This window comes from Myotis lucifugus, unplaced genomic scaffold, assembly GCF_000147115.1.
Source record: "Myotis lucifugus unplaced genomic scaffold, Myoluc2.0 scaffold_54, whole genome shotgun sequence".
Lineage (NCBI taxonomy): Eukaryota > Metazoa > Chordata > Mammalia > Chiroptera > Vespertilionidae > Myotis > Myotis lucifugus.
In genome coordinates, this window is record NW_005871102.1 from 5477348 (window position 1) to 5498977 (window position 21630).

General features: G+C 43.0%; 1 protein-coding gene across 1 annotated transcript in view; it reads right to left on the reverse strand.

The window, feature by feature from the left end:
* Nucleotides 1–739: 739 nt before the first annotated feature.
* STX6 (syntaxin 6) overlaps nt 740–21630 on the reverse strand; it is a 25822-nt gene continuing 4931 nt past the window's right edge. The window contains exons 2-8 of the mRNA XM_006088975.3: nt 16696–16865; nt 14688–14782; nt 12031–12093; nt 8741–8866; nt 7406–7512; nt 6162–6256; nt 740–2262 (exon numbers count right to left, since the gene is read on the reverse strand). Coding sequence (XP_006089037.1) covers nt 2186–2262; nt 6162–6256; nt 7406–7512; nt 8741–8866; nt 12031–12093; nt 14688–14782; nt 16696–16865 — 733 coding nt within the window. The 3' untranslated portion in view covers nt 740–2185. The remainder of the gene's footprint in view (nt 2263–6161; nt 6257–7405; nt 7513–8740; nt 8867–12030; nt 12094–14687; nt 14783–16695; nt 16866–21630) is intronic.

A 21630-nucleotide genomic window follows, 5' to 3' on the forward strand; every position in this document is an offset into this window, starting at 1 on the left:
CCCAGGAACAGCTCCGTTGCGGGTGGAGGGCAGTGGCCTACAGGGAGAACATACATAGTGCTTATATTTTCAGTAAATGTTCTTTCTAAATATTTCTCTATTCAGCTTCGGCCCATGAGTCTGCTTTACAATAACCACTGTTTAGCTGACACCTGAAATGGGTGAGGTCAGCATGCCAATTCTAAATATATCCAAACATTGAGTCATTAAGCCTCAGGATCTCAAAACTTAGTCCCTGAAGTCAGGGGAATGTCTTGCTCATTAATGATCAAGTGTGTTCCCAGCAGGCCCTCCTGACACACGCGACACAGTAGATCTGGACAACAGCATGGCCCCTAAGTAGGGCAGTCACGTAATTCAGACTCCGGTTCCTTGATGGAAGGTGGAGAGCATAGATGAGAGCACTAAGACAAGGCCCACATTTTTAAAAAGTTTTAACAAAGATGTGTATATCTTAATGCAAATCTAAGGACCATCCCTCTTCTAAGTTTATAGAAGACTATTTGAATGTCTCAAAACTTTGTAAAACAAATAATCTAGTACCCTACATCTCAAGCCCTTTGTAACAATTACCTTTTTTTTACTCATTTGAAAAGAAATTAACATTTATATATCAAATAGAATTGAGTGTAAACATGGGTGTCAACCACCCTTTAAGTTCTGTAAATCTATTTTTAGCTTTCATCAACATGCAGACTGCCTTATCTACCAGCATCCTACACATGAGAAAATACCCTTCTTTAAAAAATTGTTACAAATATTTATTAAAAAGTGCAATTCAAAAGTTAGCTGGGCAAATACATCATTGCAAATCACAAAAAAAAAAAATAGGAGGAATAAAAGCCCCAAACAAAACAAAAACCAAGAAATACAAACAAAAGGAGAAAAAAAAGTTTGAAAAAGTTAGGAATGGACCCCAAAAGATTAGGAAATGAGAAGTCAAAGCTAGAACTCTATCTGATGTCACTGCGCTTCCCACGTGCAAAAGAGGACGGTGAAGATGCAGCCTCGGCCGCCAGGCTGCCTTGCTCAGCTGCTGCTTCAGTATTAGGTTATTCGTCAGGGAGGTTATAAAAATATCCTATGTACACGGGCACGTTGGACGCAGAGTCACCAGAAGCTTGAAGTTTAGTGTCTCAGCAACTAAAACTCAATGGAAGCTTCTGTTGTTTAAATTTGGATTGGCTCAGTGATTTGAATGGATAAAAATCAAGTTGTCATCTGAAGGGAAAAAACAACCAGTTCACCTACCCCTTTTTGCCATTTCTCACAGGGCTAGAAAAGCCTGGTCCAAAACTAGCCTTTTTTGTCATTACAGTTTCTGACTAAATGTAATAAATGTGCTAACCATTCCCAACCCCATCTGCCAAGGGAGAGAGAGAGCCACAGGATCTAAATCCATTTGTGTGCTGCTCAGCAGCCATATGTTTAAGGGTCATCCTAAAAATACACGTTGCACCCCTGGGGAGGAGCCTGCAGGACAGCCACCTGAATTCAGCCAGGCTGTGACCTCCCCTGACCTTGCCCCCTCCCCTCAGCTGTGCACACTCAGGGTCCTGCTCCCCCTCCTCCCTTCCATTCAAGACACAAGTTGTTAGCACTCCCAAAGCCCAGTGCTTTTCATTATTTCCCATTAGTTCTTACCACAAAAAGATGTGCCTGGAAAAGCAGTCATCCCTGCAAAAAGAACCACTGCATTTTCTGTCCCAAACTGCTTCTGGGCCTTCTGTCCCCAGAATGACCAGCTCTCAGGGGCTAAAGAACACTCCCACAAGGGGCAGCGGAGGGGACCCAGGAGCCCCATTCCCGACAGGGTCCTTCTGGCTGCCGGCTGGGCAGGGAGAGGGTCTGAGCAGGAGAAAAGAGCCGCCAGAGACGGACGGACGCAATGAGCAACACTGAACACTAGCTGAGTCTGCGAATTGTTCTGGATTCCTCAGAAGCCCTCCACGGGGAACGAGGTCCAGGGAGCAAAGCAGAGGCGAGCTGTCCTCAGGACAGGACAGGTGGCGCCAGGAGTGTGAAGCTGTTAGGTCCTCTTCCCACCGGCCCCTCCAGCACTGGACGGAGGAGCTGCCTCAATGGTGGGGTCACCCAGAGAAAAGTCAGCACGGGCTGTGTTCCCAGGAGTGGCAGGTGGGAGCCAGCACCGCGGGCTGCTTGTCCTCCTCCCGGTTCCTGTGCGTCACAGCACTAAGAAGAGGAGCAGCACGACCAGCAGGATGGCAAAGAGGACGGCTATGGCACACCACTGGCGCCGATCTGCGAGGCAGGACACGAGGGTTAGCTCTCAGGACTGGGCATTCCCCGAGACAGTCACATGGATAGGGGCACAGAATGTTGGGGAGCCAGCTAGAATTGTAAGGAATATTAATCATGCTCTGTTAACCGCTCAGATGTGATTCAACCCTGTCTCTGCTGACCTGGCTCAAGTAGTGACAGGCAGCTCGGACCCATTGTTTGTCCAGTTACGACAAGAAACCTAAGGCCACACTCGGAAGCAGAAAAGCAACAGAATGTGCACATGACGGGCAGGGAGGCTCTTGAACTGCCCAGGTGCCTGGTCCTCTGATGCTGCTCTGCTCCTGGCCTGCACTGCACCTGCGTTTGCAGCTCTGCCGTCCCCAAGAGCTGCCCTGTGATAAGTATGTGCTTCCTATCTCAAGTCTTTAATTAAAACCTGTGTTTCTGACTTTAATTAAAGCCTGCGGCTCTTAGCTTTCTGCCGGTGGTTGCCACATCCTTGGAAAAGGTGTTGGCCCTGGCATTGCAGATCAAAGCCCATCTGCTTTCATCTCCCACCAAAGTAAAATCATTTAAAGAAGCAATAAATCCTGTCCTGTTCTCAAAGCACTATGGGAGGATGGAAAGGGAATGGAAGCTTCTGCTGGTCACTTCAGGGAAACGAAGAGCTGAAAAAGCAAGCTCCAGGGATCACGAGCATGATTAATGACACCACATCTAGGGAAGAAAGAAGATTACTTAGCCAGTGACTGTGTTAAAGTAACTCCACGGCTTCTCTGTGAATGACAGTGAACTGTCTTTTCTGAAACTTTCTACCCCACCAACAATTTAGAAAAGGCACAGGCAACAAGGTGGCTGGAGTCCATTAAATGGCCGAGAGCAAGGAGGCCCTGAGGGACAGAGGGGCCCACGCAGGCCCCGGGGGAATCCCAGCTGCAGTCCAAGTCCTGACTCCACAACAGCTGCCTCACGGGGCTGCTGTGAGAGCTGGACAAGAACACCCTCACGCACAGTCTTAGGGCCCACAGCACAGGATGCTGTCCTCGTCTAGATGGTTGGCTAACTTGGGAAGATGTAGAAAGCAAGCCATCTTTCCACTGGTGAGCCCTGCCATTTCCTATAGGGGGTCTGATAGGAAAGTTTCACTAGCCTGTGAAAATGTAGGTCAACTGCTACAAATAAGAATTCCTTTTAAATAGAACTATCAACGAATACTGATCCATCAGAAGGTTGTTTGAAAGCCTGCACATTTTAGCACACCATGGCTACTGAGAATCACATTATAAAAAGATCTGAATCTAGATTGTATGACTTTCCACAGGCAACACCAAGTCCTTTTCTGAAGCAGAACTGCTCCAAAGTAGGCAGTTGGCCTACTCCAGAAGCTATTTTTAGTCTGTTTAATGATCACGTCAATGGTGAAGAACACTACAGTAACTTAACATTCTTTCGTCTATGTTTAAATGTTTACAATAATTTAAAACCACTGTCATTGAAAATAGTCCATATTCTTCCAGGACAAAACAGTCCAGGTGATTGCTTCCTAACCACCCCACCCCCATCTCACACCTAATTCCTGCACTCATCCCCCACCCCAGGCATCCTGCCACTTTCAAAACCCGATTTCCAACATTCGACCAGCTTTCCACTTTCTGGCTTCCCATTAGCTTCTACCAACTACCCCCCCCCCCCCCCATCACTTTCTCTTCTGTGATTGCATTAAGTAGGAGTTTTCATCAAGGAGAACATCCATCACGCAAGCTAGCACAGCCCAGAAATGCTCTTTAAAGCCATGTTCCTTTGAAGTGGTAAATTGCTTCTATGAAGCATGAACTAGGTAACCTCAGGGTGCTGTTACCTGAGCTGACTTCTCCAGAGAAGGGGTGGGACTAACCACAGGGCTTTTGGGACCTCAAGTGACAAGCCCTAACCACTTGCCTCAAAGAGCACAGGGAACAAAGGGAACACCAGTGGTAGTTTTTTTTTTCCTCCCAAAATATTTTACTCCCCTAAAGAGAAAAGATGAACAGTAGAATTCAGAAAGTGGGGGGAAGGAAACCCTGGAATCTACCTAAAAGAATGGACATCGGGTAGGAAAATGACAAGATGGTGTCTCTCTTGGGTAAGCAGCCGGCCATGGGAGCCCAGATGTTCGGGCTCTCCAGAACCGTGGGACGTGTGTTCAGTTACTGCCTAATCAAACTTCAGTGTGTCTTAATATACTTTCTGTATGTACAGGTTTGATGAAAAAGCAGTAAACTTTCCCAAAAGTTATGGAGGACAGAGACAAATACAAATTGCCGTGTCCTCAAACTGAAACAGACACCACCAAGCAGGTGGCCCTGAACAATCTTTCCCGGGCAGCAAGCAAGGATGGGAATGAAAACCACAGGCGAGCTGTCCAAACTGCAGGGCCTTTCGGGCCAATGCTGTTCCCTGGCTCCCTTTCCTAGACAAATCTAAGTAAAGCTCTTACCTTGCTCCCAAACCTTTCATTCGGGAGAAAGTAGAATAAAACATAAGCGAGTTTCGGTGCTATTTATACACACTGGACAGCTTATCACAATGCAAGTGCTTTTCTAAATTATTCATACCCGGAATGCCGGGAAGCACAGATACAGAGCATCTTTGTTCGTTTGCTCTTCCCCAAACAAAACTGGTGCTGAAGTAGCTACTTGACTGCGACTAACACATACACTAGTGAGAGGGCTGGTGTTTAAACTGATTATATAATACTTCATTAATGCTTTTTTTTTTTTTTTTTTAAACAGAGGGGTGAGGGTGAAAGAGGAGAGAGCAGAGGGAATCAGAAAAAAACCACTTTGCAAACCTCTCAAAGTGTCAAAGATGAACTAAGTTGTGCCTGCTTCAGGCAATGACGAGCCTCCTAGAAGCACAAACACACTTGATCCTGGGAAGAAAGAAGGAAGTAAGCCTAGCTATGAGCTTCCCTTGGTTTTGGACATACCAGGTCATTGCCCCTTGGGGCCATCTTCTTCCTGTCTTATGATTTTTTAAAATAAACATTTACTAAGTACTAAAACACATGGAGACACTGCTAAACATTAATTATTACTATCTCATTTAATCCTCACAATGACCTTAAGAGCCAGGCATCACCCTAATTTTTAATCAATAAGAAACTGAGGCCCAGAGAACTGTTAATGTAACTTGACTATGAGTTAAACTGCTGAAAAGCAAATATACACATATATTTAAATTTTGCCTCAAAAGGCTAAACTATTAGACTCTCTGACATGTACCTGACCAGGAAACCAATAGGAAAACGAGGTGTCAAGAAACAGGAAGTTCTCATGGGGGAGGCGGTATTTTGGTTCAAGAACACTTAAATTACCTCAAGGCATATCTCAGTTCCTCCTTTCACCACCCAACCCCCATCAAGTAAAGAGAAAAAAAAGAAATACTGGATTTTCTTTGATTTAAAAAATGTTATTTCTTCTGTAATAGGGGACATCAGTTGCAGTAATAAAATACAGTCACTGGAACACATCTTCCTATATAGTAACTAATTTGAAAGATGTTACTTTTTCATCCCCATCCTGGTGCAAATTTGCTGGACTGTTTCAGGGTGGAGTTAAATATAAACTATGTAAATTAGATCTGCAAGGGCATCTTATTCTAAAATGGTAAGGTTTTCCTTTCAATGAAGTCAGTCCAGGAGAAACAGTAACTGGCTCCTTAATTACTATTTTAAAATAAGTTCCCCTTTTTGGCAAGGAAATAGGGAAAAAAGAAAAGAAAAAAGGATTTTGTAATTGGAAAGCAAGTGGCTCCACCAGGAGAAAGGCCACCAACCACCAACCAGCTGTGGGAAAATGTGCCACAGGAAAGGGATCTGAATGGGCACGCCATGTGAGAACCTCCGAGGCTGTTCCGACAATTAGCACCATACTTACCACTGGTCATGTGCGATACTTTTGCAAGTTTCTTCATCACATTGTCCAGCCGAGAGTGAGTGCTCTCCAACTCGTGGGAGAAATCATCCAGCATACTAGAGAGAGAAGCAGGTGTGGGGAAGGCAGCGGGTAAACACACAGCCTGGGCGATGCATGGGCCATGGGATTCGGTCAGGGCCCAGGCCTTAGTTTTAGCAAACATCAGCCAGCAACACTGGGATTCAAGCCCCCAATCTGTTATCTGGGACAGATATGTTTCTTAATTCAGAATTTTTGGAATTTAAACAGCGCCTCAGCAGGGCCTGGGGCAGTCCCCATAATCACACATGTGAATATTTCTGCAGAGAACTCTGAGCTTGGGCTAAGCCAGGGCTCTCAAGGCACCATGCACTTCCCCCTCACAGCAGGTCCCCCTCCTCTGTCACCAACGCATGACTTGCATTCATTTACATAATAGCCAGTCTACCCAGTAAATGGGAGGCTCTCTGATGGCAGAGACACTGACTGTTCTGTTCGCTCCTCTACGATACCCAGGGCCTCCCTGAACAAGTGCCCGGTTTGAATTTATAATAAATGAATGTATAACACTGAACACAAAATTGAGATAGAAGACTTTCTGATATATTCTAGTAGATTATCTTTTTTTTTCCAGAAAAATATTATAAAATGGTAAAGGTATTATGTAGTAGCATTTAAGAATGCTGATTTTGATGTCATCCTTCAGAGTTAAAAAAGATTGTGCTGAAGGAAAAAACAAATAACTCCAGCTATATTTCCTGGTGTATTTTTACTTTTGATGTTTGAAGGGGAATATTTTGTATTAATTGGAGTTAAATTTTTAAGCTTTTCTCATGAAATTGAAATGTAAGATGTAGTGGGAGAATCGTGGGATGATAACAGTAGCTCATGTCCGATCCTCTGCAGGACACAAATCTCCAGAGATTACATGTCTGTTTCCCAGTCCCAGTCCCAACCACACTTCAAGTACCTGCTCAGAGGAATTTGTGTGTTTCTGCAGGTGTTGAAAAATAATAATAATCATAATTTTGCCCAAACCCTGCTGAATATTTTAACTGACAATTTGCTTCTTTTGGAGGGGCAAGTCTATAAAACAATAAAGATGTAGCTATAAATAAAATAGTTTTGGGTTTTACTAGTCACGTAACTGTCAGGCTTGTTAGGGATCCTGTAAGATGGCCCTTCCCCTCAATTTCATGGCCCCGAGAGGGGCGTCTCGTGCTCACACTGCCTGTTCCTCCAGCTCCCCTCCGATGCGCTGGGACATGTTCTTCAGCACCCCGATGCTGCCAGAGACCAGCTCCAACTGCTCATCCTGCTGCTCCACGATCAGCTGGTGCCAGAGAAATGGGAAACAAGCAATTAAAAGCCGTCTTACCTGGTTCCAAGCCCAGCACTCCAGCAGCTGCTACCTTCTCTGCCAACTTGGGACAATTCTCATTCAGAAGCAAAGCCCAGAAATCAAAGGACCAGACCGGCGCCTCTAAGAACACACTGCTCCAAAGGCTGGATTGTCAAGCTTCTGATATCTCCTGCTGATCCGACTTGTGAACAGTCAGCGGGGCTTAAAGCACCAAGAGAGATTGATTCTGGTTGGCTGGAGTCCAACAAGGGACCAGACAATGGCCAAGAGCACCTGTGCAGTGATCACTGAGACACGGGGATGCTGGGCAGAGGAAGCCAGTGCCGGGGTCAGGGTCTCAATCCACAGCCGACTTAAACACAGAGCGTCTGGCAAAGCTCTGGACGTGGGAAAACCACACACAGAGTCCTTTCCTCCCTCCTCAAGGACACACAGAGGCGGCCTGTGACAGTAAGTAACCTCAAGGATAATTGCTGGATGATAAATGTTTCATTTAATGTGTGGTAGCTTCCTTACTTTTTATTTTTTTTAAATTTGCTTGGTTAATAGCAATTTAAGCAGACAGCTGGTTAAGCAAACATGCTAATGGCAAAAGAACATATAGCCTATATAATATATATATAACACAATATTTAAGAACCAAGAGCTTCAATGGGTAGATAATCTTCAAATCCTCAGGTATATTATTCTTAGTTTCCTTTTATTCCAACTACATGTCAAAAGCAACAACACAGAGATAATCAACCTCCCTTTCCTTCTACCCTTCACCTCCACTCAAGCAACCATTTTCATGTATAATGGAACCAGTAATAATTTTTGATGAAAAAAAACAGGACTCAATTCTTCTGAAAGTGTGCCTTTGTTGAAATGAACAAAAAACTGAATATATGAGTGGAGGTGGGGGAAGACGGGTTCTTTTGTTTGTTTTTAAACCAGTGGCCTTGTCTGTCAGTTTTGGAGGTCTGGTCTGCTTTTCCTCAGAGACCTAATCAAGTTTGGTTCTCGTGAAAGAGCCGTGCTGTAGAGGGGGCTTCAGAAACCCTTGATATATACAATCATTGCACAGGTAGACACAGGCAGCCGCAGGGCAAGCTCTGGTCCAACCTGCCTGTCATAACAACAGAGCCCCCTGGCTGGCCGAGGACCCAGGGAGGTGCCCGCCTCCACATCTCAGTCCTCAGCAGCGGGTTCCCAGTACCTGTTGCTGTGCCTGCTGCTCCTCGATGAAGTGGGAGTTGGCTAATTGGAGCTCACGGTCCAGGCGCCCGTATTTATCCGGGGTTCCTGTGCTCCACTTCTGGCCACCGCTGTCTCCCAGCAGCGCCTGCGAGAGGGAAGGGGAAACAAGCGGTTACTTTCTGAGCAAGTGCTCCATCACCGACATAAAGCGTTCTACTGCTCACCATCGACTTCCCCAGGTCCGCCTTCCCAGCGGTACAGGTTGGTGCATGCGTGTCCGATTTAAGGGATGCCAGGAAGGGCACTGTCTCCACACTCTCCCAGTGGGACTCACCAATGGGATTTGTCCCATTAAAATGCAAGTGTCAACTTTAAATCGACAAACGCCCACCTGTACACAGCTTTACAATCTGAGAGCACCCAGCCTCCAGGCCAGCTCTGCCTAGCACCCTCGTAAGTTCCAGAGACCCATGTTCCAGTCCAACAGATTCCAGAGACCTAGAGTCCTGTGACCCAAGAGGTTTTTAGTTTGTTTTTTTGTTTTTTTAAGGGGGGAGAGAAAGTCCTAGAATGATAAGAAGCTAAGTCATAGTCTCACACACAGAAGGTATAAGAACCATCAGTGTCTGTTCAATTTAACCCATGAATAAATCCCAATGCCCCTCAGTTGAACTAAAAGGCTACAAGCCTCACAGACGGGAACTGGGCGTTGTATCACCAGGCAGGTACGGCCACAATGAGTGCCTGACCCGAGTCAGTATCACCACCAGGGCCAGGGGCAGGTTCCCCAGTAGGAATGTGAGGAAGTTTGTAGCAAGGAAAGGAGAAGTTTGGGACTGTCTTCCGTACATGAAGAGGCGGGCAGGGATGTGAGCTCGGTCTAGGCCAGCCGTGGACAAACTACGGCCCGCGGGCTGGATCTGGCCCGTTTGAAATGAATAAAACTAAAAAAAAAAAAAGACTGTACCCTTTTATGTAATGATGTTTACTTTGAATTTATATTAGTTCACACAAACACTCCATCCATGCTTTTGTTCCGGCCCTCCGGTCCAGTTTAAGAACCCATTGTGGCCCTCGAGTCAAAAAGTTTGCCCACCCCTGGTCTAGGCTGACTAGGATCCCCGGAAGCCTTTCTGACAAGCTGGTAAAGTAACTGCTCGCCCAGCCCTGCATGTGGACCAGCTCCTGGGGTGACCACGATTCTTTTTCCTTACAGAGTTGCCAGATCTTCTTACCAGCTACTGTTTATCTCTGGGACGGTTAAAAGCCTCACTGATTACTTGGTTCTCTGTCTGAAAAGCCCTCCAACAGCCCCTCAATACCGACACTGACCTCCCTTGACTTTCAGGGGTGAATTCAGTCAAATGGCCACAGTCAAGGGCAAGGCTCGGGGAAGCCTGGGATGCAGAGCATAATTCCAGATGGTTATGAGGAGAGGATCAGGATGCCTGAGAGCTCCCAGCAGACCAGCGCCTCAGTCCAATCAAAAGGCTGGACAGTGACTGTCTCAGGTATAAAACAGACCAAGGATTTTTTCGGGTGGCTCTGCCCCAGCCTGGTCTTAGGGCTGTCAGTCAATATTTAAAACATCTGCTGGTCTGATGCAGACTCTAAGGCGCTCTGTGGAGGACACTGAAGCCCATAGTTAATTTCTTCCAGGTCAGAAAAAGGCTCTAGTGCATCATTAGGCTGTGGACAGAGAACTGGGGCTCCCCTAGGGCCTTGTGTGTTCCTGGGCCGAGTAAAGGCTATTTTTTCTAGCTTATCCATGGGCTACGGTTAGGTGGACATAGGACACACTGTTAAGAGTTGTTTATGCTTTATTGTGCAGTAGCTTAGATTTCATCAGTCTGGCCTCTAAGAGTCTGTTCTACTGGGAAAGAAGATGGAGAGAGGGACCAGGGCACTGGAAGACCAGCCTGTGTGTAGGTGCCAGAGCAGGAGGTCCTGGCTAGGCAGCAAGCAGCACAGCACCAGGTACTGGCAGGGCAGCAAGGGGGACTCTGCCCGCTTGAGTGCTTAGAGGACCCTGTACCTGCTATTCCTTCACAATCTGTGACTCCAAGACATTTCACTATCCCCCAAAAACAAAATCCCAAGCCATACTTGGAAAGGCAATGCATAAATGCACATATTATATGCTCAACTATACTATCTGAGATTAGGAGTAATGGAGAGTAGGTGTTACCTACTTCACTGTCACAAGGTAGAGAGACAGGAAAAATAAAAACAACAATAACTTGAAAAATGAAACCCAGAGAAAGGAAACAGAAAAATTAAGTGAGGTGATACTTGGAGAGCCCCCTCCCCTTTGCTGAGCTTTTGTATTTATTTTTTCAAAATTAAGTGGGTCAAGACACACCTCCAGGTATAAAGTAGGGAATTGCTGATTCCTAGTCAGTTAGATATGGTGAGCTGAATTCTTGAGTTAAGAGTCTAATAAATGGACTATTGGTAACTTTATGGAGTCTGAATGAACTCTAAATCAAGTCTATATTTTAGGTGATGTATATATTTTTTAAAAGGACTGCATTTTATCAGTTGGAAAGGAATTTCTATCATACACAAAAGTGTCTAATTTTAAAAAGATACCTAAAATTCAAGAGCTGGTTTCTTGTAACTTTTATTTTAGATGTGTTAATATTGCTGCTTTGGTTTCAGAAATTTATTAGGTTTCATGATTCATTTGTAATAACTAATAAAAACTGGATCTCATCTCAAAGAAAAGATATTTAAAATGATGAAAGACTTAAATTTAACACATTAAATTCACACACATTTAAGATTCTTCAAATGTCTTTCATTTTATTCTAAATTTCATAAAATTTCAGTCATTAACTATCTAGTGAATTCTATGAGGTATGCAATGCAATAGCAGCTGGAAATGAAAAAAAAAAAAAAGAAACAAACAAAAAGAAAACCCCACCAACAAAAAAAACATGACACAATCCCTCCTTACTCTCAAGAAGCCTGGGGTCCAGCAGAGAAAAAGACAAGTAACTAAGCAATTACAGCCCTTAACAGAACCTGGCACACAGAATGTGCCCAGCAGGTGCAGAATAAATGGCTGTGTGGTAAGGGCACTCTGAACCCCAGAGGAGAGAAGCAGAGGGTGGGAGGGAGGAGGGCAGGACAGGACAGCTGACCATGCTGCAGGGCAGGCTGATGACTGGCCTTTCACAAAACCTGCCAGCCTCCCTCCAGGCTCAGCAGGCACAGGGCTTCTGCTGGGTCACATGATACACAGATGTCAGCATCTAACTCTGCGTTTTCCTTGATTTGATACGCTATACTCAGAGGTTTACTCACCTGTCTGTTTTTTCTTTCAGCTAATGCCTGCACAGATGAAGTTGACATCTGATCTTTCATGTCCTAATGAGGTAAGGAGAAGACCAGAAAACAAATGAATATCCTTAGATGAAACAGAGTCACAGTTAACATTTTGTACACTAGCAAAATACACATAACTTATTAATTTTTTTAAAACAAAAAGATAACATTCTTTGGTGTTTTTTTTTGGGTTTTTTTTTGGTTTTTTTTTTTGGTCTCATGAATAAAGGAAATAAAGAGAACCTCCCTTTAAAAAGAGGTAACCTGGGCACTAAATTTAATTAGGAGAAAAGAGAAAAGGAACTTGTATTTCCTAGGAACCTACTATAAGCCAGAAACACTGTTAAATGCTTCTGGACATTATCTCTGAATTCTCACAACGACCCTATGAAGCTGGCATTGTCTCTATTTTACAGCTGAAGAGACTGACATTAAAAAGGCTTAAGGTACTTTCTCAAGGTCACATAGTCAGAAAATGGCAACCTTGGGGCTCAAACACAAAGGCCTGTGCTCAAGGGCTACCATCATCAAGTATAATGAACACCCATGCGCTTTAGGATAATTACCACTAAACACCTGCAAAAACTTCCAAATAGTGATATGACAAACAGGTCACTTATTTTATTTTTGAGTTGAATTCATGTGAAGTGTAGACTATTTCTAACCAGAGTGGCATTAGAAATAATTTTGTATGGAAAGAAAAATGAATAGACCCATTACTTACAATGAAGAAAAATCACTTTGCTAAATATGAGCCATTTTGCTTATCAACTGTAACCACAATCCAATATACTTTATAATGATTTGAACTGAGTACTAATTACTATAATACAATTTTTTCAAGGCTGCCAAAATACTTTATAATTTTCTGTTGGCCGGGAGACTATTTTATAGATGCAAATGTTGAGGCTTTAGGCTTTTGGAAACTTCTTCTAAGACCCATGACAAGTGAATGGGAGAGCAGACAGTGCCACAGCTTTCCTAAGTCCCACTGTGGAAAGTCTGAGTGATAACCACGTTGCTTCAACTTTCAAAGTACCCACTGCTTCCTTCTCTTCTACAGGACTTCAGCTAGACTTTATTTAAATTAAAACAGGGATGATGAACAACCCTAAGTATTCAGTCGGATCATATGTAGCTGAGGATGGTTTAGATCTCAGCTCTAGAAGCTACAACATGATGATGCGCGGACTTGATTTACAACGCTTCTTTTAAGGACCGCACTTTACACACCTTTTCTGATATCAGAAAACAAACTTTGGATTCTACTTCAAATTACAATTTGAAGTAAGAACTAACAACTTTCAATATATTAACCTCTGAATTTCAATTTGCAAGATTTACAATACAACCTTTCAGAAAGAACAACTTTAATAAATAAGGTCAAGAAATATATGTTTTACTGCCAGACACCATTTAAATACCAACATTTACAGCGGTGTCCTTCAGAAAATCTACCAAACATAAAGAAGCAAACTGTATTTATAAGATTAATCAGGGGGAATTATTTACCTTACCAAAACACACATCATCAAACAACAGGGCTTCCTTATCAGAATAGCTTTCTGAACTGGCCAGAAATTAGGATTGTCTAATCCAAATGCCCATTATATAGATGGGGCACACCCGAGGTCCAAAGAGGTTACCGTCCCATTAAAATGTTTGTGTATAAACAGTTTAGATATATGTATATAAAGAGGCAACTAATGAATAAAATGAGAAGCAAGAATATTTCAAGCTCAGGGATAATCTACCATTTGAAATAATTTCAAAAGGAAATCACATGACATAAAGTTTTTGGCAACCATGTACCAAGGTTCCTGCCTAAGATGACTCTTAAAAAGCCATATGTTAGCACTGATATGATCCCAATTTTTTTTACTCCAGGAAGCTGCTTTCTAGTACATATGTTCAAGACAGCTGGTTCTCTTACATCTAGTTATGCTAATCAAATGGCTTAGCCATACAGTTTCAAAATACAAACAAATCTTAATGATACAAGATTTGACTTAAATGCTATTTTCTCTTAGGTTTTTAAACAATGGGTTCTTTCCTAAATAATTGGAGACTAAATATTTGTTCACTTGTGTTGGGTTTTGCGCTCTGAGAGATGCCTGCTTGCTCTGGGTAACTCTCGAAAGCCTGTCAGGCAGTGTATATGGAAATGTCGGTAACGGTGGCAAGAGTTCCCGAAGCTGAAACTCAGATGGTGAGAGGCCGCCATCCAAACCTAGAAGAGTCCCTCTTCACAATGCAGTGATCACCAATCCATCAAGAAACCAAATGGTTTCTACAATAGTAATTCTTCCTTTAGTCCAGATACATAGTACAGTAAGAACTAAAGAGGAAAAAGATAACTGGTTTGGAGGAATGAGAGGTATGGACAAGTAGATACCACTGAAGTAACTTCCCAAAGCCAGCAGTCAACTCTCATTTCTGCTCTAAGAAATATGCCTGATGATACTAAAGACAGATTTCGCTCTTTCAACTAGAGAAAGTCTATGTGGGAAACTGGCATTCAATTCATATGAAGAAGTGGTTTCAGAGTCGACGTATTAGTTTACAATTAAAGGAAAGAGTTCTGAGAAGTTTGGCTATTTCTCACACAAATAACATGATAAGATCATCTTCCTTACCCTGACAACTTGCCGAGTACTCGTGATGAAGGATTTTCTTATACTCAATTCAGTTGCATCGAGATTGAATTTTCTAGGATTTGCTTCAACTATGCGTGGGTCAAAAAGTCAAGGGAAAGCCATGTCATTACCACAGCCTCACAAACACATTCCCTTAGACCACAGACTCTGTCACAGGCAAGCAGTCAAGTCTGCCCAAGGCTTCTGGAAAGACAGTCAACTTGGCACTCATGTTCTCAGACTTGCTCTGCCCACAACTGTGGGAGGATCCTGTGCCTCAGGGTGGAGACGCCTGCCAGGGAAAGACCCACAGGCCTGACTGGGTCCACAATAAAGCCCTGCTGGCTGACCACAGCTGGGCTGGGCTCTTCCAGATGTTGACTAGCACTTGTATCTATTCTTTCTTGACCCCAGATCACCTTTCCCATGACAGCTTTTTTAAAAAATAGTTTTTTATTAATTTCAGAGAGAGGAAGGGATAGGGAGAGAAAAATAGAAACATCAATGATGAGAGAATCATCGATTGGCTGCCTCCTACACATTCCCTACTGGGGATCAAGCCCGAAACCAGGGCATGTGCCCTGACTGGGAATCCAACCATGACCTCCTGGTTCGTGGGTTGACGCTCAACCTCTGAGCCACACCAGCCAGGCCTCCCATGACAGCTTCTGCAAGCCATTTCCATTTGCCATTAAACCTTCCCACTTATTTCAAGGTGCTAACCCTTCTTCATCTGGAGACAGAGGCCTCTTCAGCAGGGCTTCCCCCAATCTCCTCACGCCCGGCCTGGTCCTGCTGCCCACGTCAGACACTGGCATGACTCCCTGGACTTGTCTCTCATGGTCTGCAGGACACATCTGTGCTATTATCTTATTAATGTCTGCCCCCGAGTCCTTCTCTACCCCTCACTGTCATTCCATGAGGGCTGGTACGCTGTTTTGCTTATTAATCCAATCTCAGTAACTAACAAAATGCCCAGCACATGGTACAGTCAATAACTACTTGCTGGTTGGTGACTACTTATTAAAACTTTTGTCCTCTTTCTTTCATACTATCTCCCCCAATCTTTTTATCTTGCCCCTTTTCAAGGGAAGACTTATCTTGATCCCACCCTCTCATATATTTTGTCCCACTCACTTTAGAGAACACATTTGTCTTTTCATAATTTAAAAGGTGTCTGGGGTCATTATGATGACTAGAAATGATGCATTTCACACAATGGCTGCATGTGAACCTGTGCTGACTACGGAGTGTTCCTGACAAGGTCTGGTTTCCTTGATGCTTTATCACACTTAAACAAACAAAAAGGAACCCAGAACATACACCTGGTGTGTCTTCAATCTAAAGTTGTTATTAAATGGGATTTTTCCAGTGGAAAAGGCCACGTCATTTCGGCTTCTACAGGGCTCTGGTTTGTCGATCAGATCAGTGGACTTATTTAACATCAATAGCATCACTTAGCATAATAGTTCTTTTACTAAATGCTGTTTCGTGAAAAAAGATATTTCTCCAATGGACATTGTCACATCACTTCCTCAACAGGAAAAAGGCAGTCTACAAAAGGAATTTCTTTTGAGCTCCAATTACCAATGTGTAACATCGGTCTGTATGTACCTCTATGTAGTAATGACTACTAACACTTTCATAGAAGCTCACTGTGTGTCAGGCACCCTTCTAAGCTCTCTGCCTGTTAAACTTTCAACAACCCTATGAACTAGGTACTATTATTATCCTAACTTTCTACTGGAAAGGAAATTAAAGCACAGAGCAGGGTGTTCAAAGTCACACAGCAACTGACAGACTGACTCCAAGGTCCGAACGCATGACCACTGCGCTATGCTGCTGTGTTGCAGGATCGCCATGCACTAGAGAAGATCTTGGCATATAAATAAAAACAAGATCAATCAATTATAAAAGGAAATGCCCAATGTACGTGTTAAGACATCTGGGTAAAAACGTGTTCATCTGTCTGTTTGCCCACACGGCACAGACAGCATGGAAAGGATATTGATGGTTTCGTCCAGGTCCTCTAGGTCCCACTCTATGCTCCGGAGGTTGTTTCTCAGCTCGTTGGTGGTCCAGTCGATTTCCTCCCTCGTGGCCGTGGAAGGGTCCTGGAGGAGCTCTGTCCATCTCTGAAACAACCCCTGGGCAGTGTTGACAGCTTTCTGTACCTCTCTGTAATCAGGTAGAAAGTAGAAGTGTCACAGACGACATGTCCCATAAACAAGTTCCTGCATGACTTACGTGAACATTATGGTCACACACCATCCTCAGCAGCAACCACCATTCCCCAAAGTGTCTTAAAGTCTTTATAGAAGGCGCTTCATGGGCAAACATCAAAGTTCAAAACTCTGAAGTAACAGTCTAAGTATTATATTCTCAGCTGAGGTCCAGAATAAAATAGACATTATTTAAGCAGCTCTAATATCAAGTTTGTTGTTTGAGAAGGACAAAAAGTTAATTATGCTTCGAACACACTAAGCTTAACACAGTATTAGAAGCAATACTACAAATTAACTAAAGAGCCATTAACATTTATTTTCTTGGGGATGGAGGTGAGGAGGAGGTAAAAAGGGCTACTCTTACTCAGTTAATCTTTTAGAGGTAAAGGATTTTTATTTGGGACATTTAAAAACCCCAAATCTCATTAGAAGATTCCCAACAGTATTAGTTCCTGGACTTAGCAATGCTGTCAAGCAGATTCGTGTGTTTCTGGGTCAGAGAGAGACTAGGTCATAAGTGCTGTGACCGAGTATTCTTTTACCTTAGATAATGTCACAAGGTTTTAAAAACTTTTCCTCCACCACTGGGTCAAAATCCACTAGATAAATGTTATAATCTAACACTACCACATATAAAAGCCAAAAAAGGTGTCATTTTATAATCGTACTAGAGGCCTGATGCACGAAATTTGTGCAAGGGGCTCAGCCCTCGAAGCCACGGCTTCGTCTGGAAGGTTGGCCATCTGGTCTAATTAGCATATTACACTTTTATTATTATAGATGGTCTCTTGTGTACAAAGATAATGACTTGACTGCTCCCAAACTAAGAGATCGGTTCTGATTTTTCTATCATTTCTTAACCAATTCTTCTGTGTTCAATCAGGGTGTTTGTTGTCTGTAGCTTTAAATCCACATTTGTATGCATCCGATTCCCGCTGACATTTCAAGTGCCAGAAGAGAGAACACTAACAAAAATGAAGAAAAGTGTCTGACAATATTTTGTCTGTGGAATACTGATGAGCAAAAAGGATGAGTGTTCAGTAGAGAATCATATAGCTGCTGGGCCCAAGCTGAACACATCACTGAGCTCCACAGCCCGCAAAGCATCTACCAAGGTACGTTCATACCCAGTTTACGTGCTGGGCAAGTGCTCTCATAGTTCCTCTCCCATCGGCCTCTGCTTTCAGTCCTAATGAGAAATTCCATTTGAGGCAAGCAGGGGAAGGCCTAAGGAAGTGAGATGTAAATCCACTATCTTTGCTCTTTACCGAGGTTTCCAGCTGATTTGGTGGAGAAAGAGGTACACTCTTCCCATACCACGAGGCACTGGGTTTATTTGTAAGTGTGGGACATCATCTACGATCATGGGAAGACAGAGCGGGATCTAGACCAATATCTCATTTTAAAGGATGTAAAATTGACCAATTCTGTACAGTAAATACAAATTCCTTTTTGAGAACTAAGAACCTCAAACCCAAGAAGCCCCAGGCGAGGGCATACCACATTCTCCACCACCGGTACACAACTCCCATGCAGGGTCAGAATTACTTAAGCAGCAACCATGTGTGTGTGTGTTTGGTCTGAGGACTCCTTTGTTCTCTTCAAAATGACTGAAGACTCCAAAGAACTTAAGTTGCTATAGAAATTCAAACAGACATTTTAAAAAATATGTATCAACTAATTAAAAATCACAATGAACTTACTACATGTTAGCACATTTTCGTAAAAACTGACTTCTAAAAAAATAATGAGAAGAATGGCACTGTTTAACATTTTTATTTTTTCAAATTTCTTTAATATCTGGTTTCACACACAAAAAAATGGGATTCTCATGTCTGTTTTTACATTCAGTCTCTTGGCATACATTTTGGTTGAGTAGATGATAAAATCCAGCCACATGTACATATATAGTTGGGAAAGGGAGTATTTTAATAGTTTTTGCAGGTAATTGTGGACCAAAACACGGCAAATGGCAGTTTCTTAAACGTTGCAATGTGGAGCCTGGAACTGTATCAAAGACTTTTTGAACTATCATACATTACAATCTATGGCTCTATCTTGTATGTGGAATGGATCTTTTACCCATGTGTGATTTTATAACATCATGTAATGGTCATTTGGAAAGTATTACTTTCCTGGGTATCACAGATCTTTCAAATGCTGACTCATTTTATTACACAGTATTCAAATCATGTAATACCACCAATCTCATCAGAAAAAACTTAATCCTACCAGACCTGAGGCCCTGAACCTAACTGTCCCCAATACCTGGGCTCCTGAGCATTAAAATGAAAAAACCAACATGATATAGAAAAATGTTAGTTACATGCAAACAAGTGGTTAGAATAAGATGGAACTTGGAGACATTGTAGAAAATAGGTCTACCTTTCATCTACCTTTCATCTAGCGCCAATATTCCACCTTTGTGTGGAAATTACCGAAAAATCGGTACAGCGGTCTGGTAGGGTTAGGCATTGGGAATTTGTAAGATAATAATAGTTGATAAAAACTTTCCAAAATTCTTTTTAAAAGGGAGGTGGGCTCTAATTGTATCATCTGCAAAAATATTTTCAGGTGTTTCCCATGAAGTGACAGGTTTGCCCCATTCATTTTAAAGAAAATGTCTCAAGTATTTTTTAGGTAATTTTGAGATCTGAGAACATATGCAAGTCTCAACAACCAGTTTGTCAGTCATTCTTTCAAGTAAAAATGAGATTCTGTGTGGGGGGAAGTGCTTTTCCTGGAGACAGCCAGCTTATTTCACAAGATAGCAAGAGTGCTTCGTGCACGCACTTATGTTGTCCATAGAATACGGAAATGGGCACCAAGGCAGGGAAAAAACTTTTACACATCAAACTAATGACATATCTTTTTTATATACATTTTAAAAACTCAAAATCTAACAGAAAACAAACTTAATTTAAAAAGGGGCAAAAAAAGTTGAACAGTCCCTTCACCACAGAAGACAGAGATGACAAGATGCTCAATGCCATTAGTCATCAGGAAAAGCAAATTAAATCCACCAGGAGATGCCACTACATACCTAGAATGGCTTTAAGAAGAAAACAACACTGATCGTGCCGAGTGCTGACAAGGTGGCAGAGAACCTGGAACTCTCATGTGTTCGTGGCGGGAATGCAAAATGGTACAGGCCCTTTGGAAAACAGTTTGGTTGTTTCTTAAAATGAAGTGTTCACTTACCACATGACCCACAATCCCACCCCGGGTGGGTCAACAGTAATTTTGCAATTACTCTTGTGGGTTAAAAGAAAAGTTGTCTTGACTTAGTTACCTACAGTTTTGACCTCAACCTGCTGCTGCTTCTGCGGCTCCCCTGGGATGGGGCTACCGCCACCACTGCCTGCAGGTCCGAGTCGTGAGTAACTTAACTCGTTCTCATTTTCCGTCACTAGACACAACAGCCTTCATATTGATTTTCTTGCAACTCTCACTTCTTTTGGTTTTGTGCCACTGTGCTCGTCTAGTTTCTACCAGTTTTCTCTCTGCTCTTCCTCCACCTGTCCCAGTGTTTCTCCCTCAGCAGTCTTTTTACAGCTTCTAGGTTCTCGTCAACATTCACAGTTTCAAAAGACCCCTTTACGACTCCCCAACTGTGTTTCCAACCCCAACCACTCACCCAGGATCCACTCCTATATTTTAGCTGCATAAAACCAAACAAACCACGTCCTCCCTACACACACAAAAAGGCAAGTATTCAAACAAAAAGGTAAAACTGGGGTTAAAAATCTGCTTCCTTCTCTAACTTCCTGTTTGAGTAAATAGTGCCACTGTTTTCCAAGATTCAAAACTTGTCTAGACAAGTGTCCTCTCTGACTCTTCCTCTCACTTCTCACCTTGCACAACCTCTACTTAAGCCCAATCACTGGAGTTGAGATCTGGAAGGAACTTTTAAGATAACTAGTCTGCACTCATTGAGTAAATAAGAGAACTGGGGCTCAGCCATCTTGGCTGCCTGCCCCAGCTCTTCTGACTCTGAGTACGAGGCACCTTTCACGACGAAGACCTAGTCAATTCCATCTTTGTTAAGCCTCCAGACAAGTGGATTTACTTTCTGGACTCAGAACACCTGGGTTTGAGTCCTGAAAAGCTGTTTGACCACAGGCAAGTGAATAGTAACCGGGAGTGAAAACCGCCTCCTGGTTAAGAATTGATGATAGGAAACATATTAAATTTAAACTCCTCAGCTGGGTATTCCATGCCTCCCCTTCCCCTAAGCTGGCCGACTTTAATATCCAACTTGATTTTTCATTAACGCAAATTTGGTTTCAGTAGGGAGGCCATCTTCGCATCCTCCCTTTTCTCATTCCTGGCTCTGGACTTTTGTGCGCGTTTCCCTAGCCGGGGAGAGTCCCTACACCTCTGCAAATGAAAAACAGACGTTTCCTTTAAGCCCAGATTGAGACCCTACTTGCGTCACTAAAGTGTCCTTGACCAACATTCCCACTCAGGGTCTTTCCTTTATTCAATCTCCACAGCATCTCAACTCCATTCCAAAATTGTACACAATGCACATTGTCTTCCCCTACACTCTTCCCATTCTGCATAGTGTTCTCCAAACTAGACTACAATCTCAGGAGCCAAATATAGTATTAGGCATTCAATACATTTATAACCATTGTTTGTAACGTTGTTTTTACAATGAAACATCTGATTCTTTTTTTTAAAGTAGGAAATCAGATATGACTTACATCCAATTG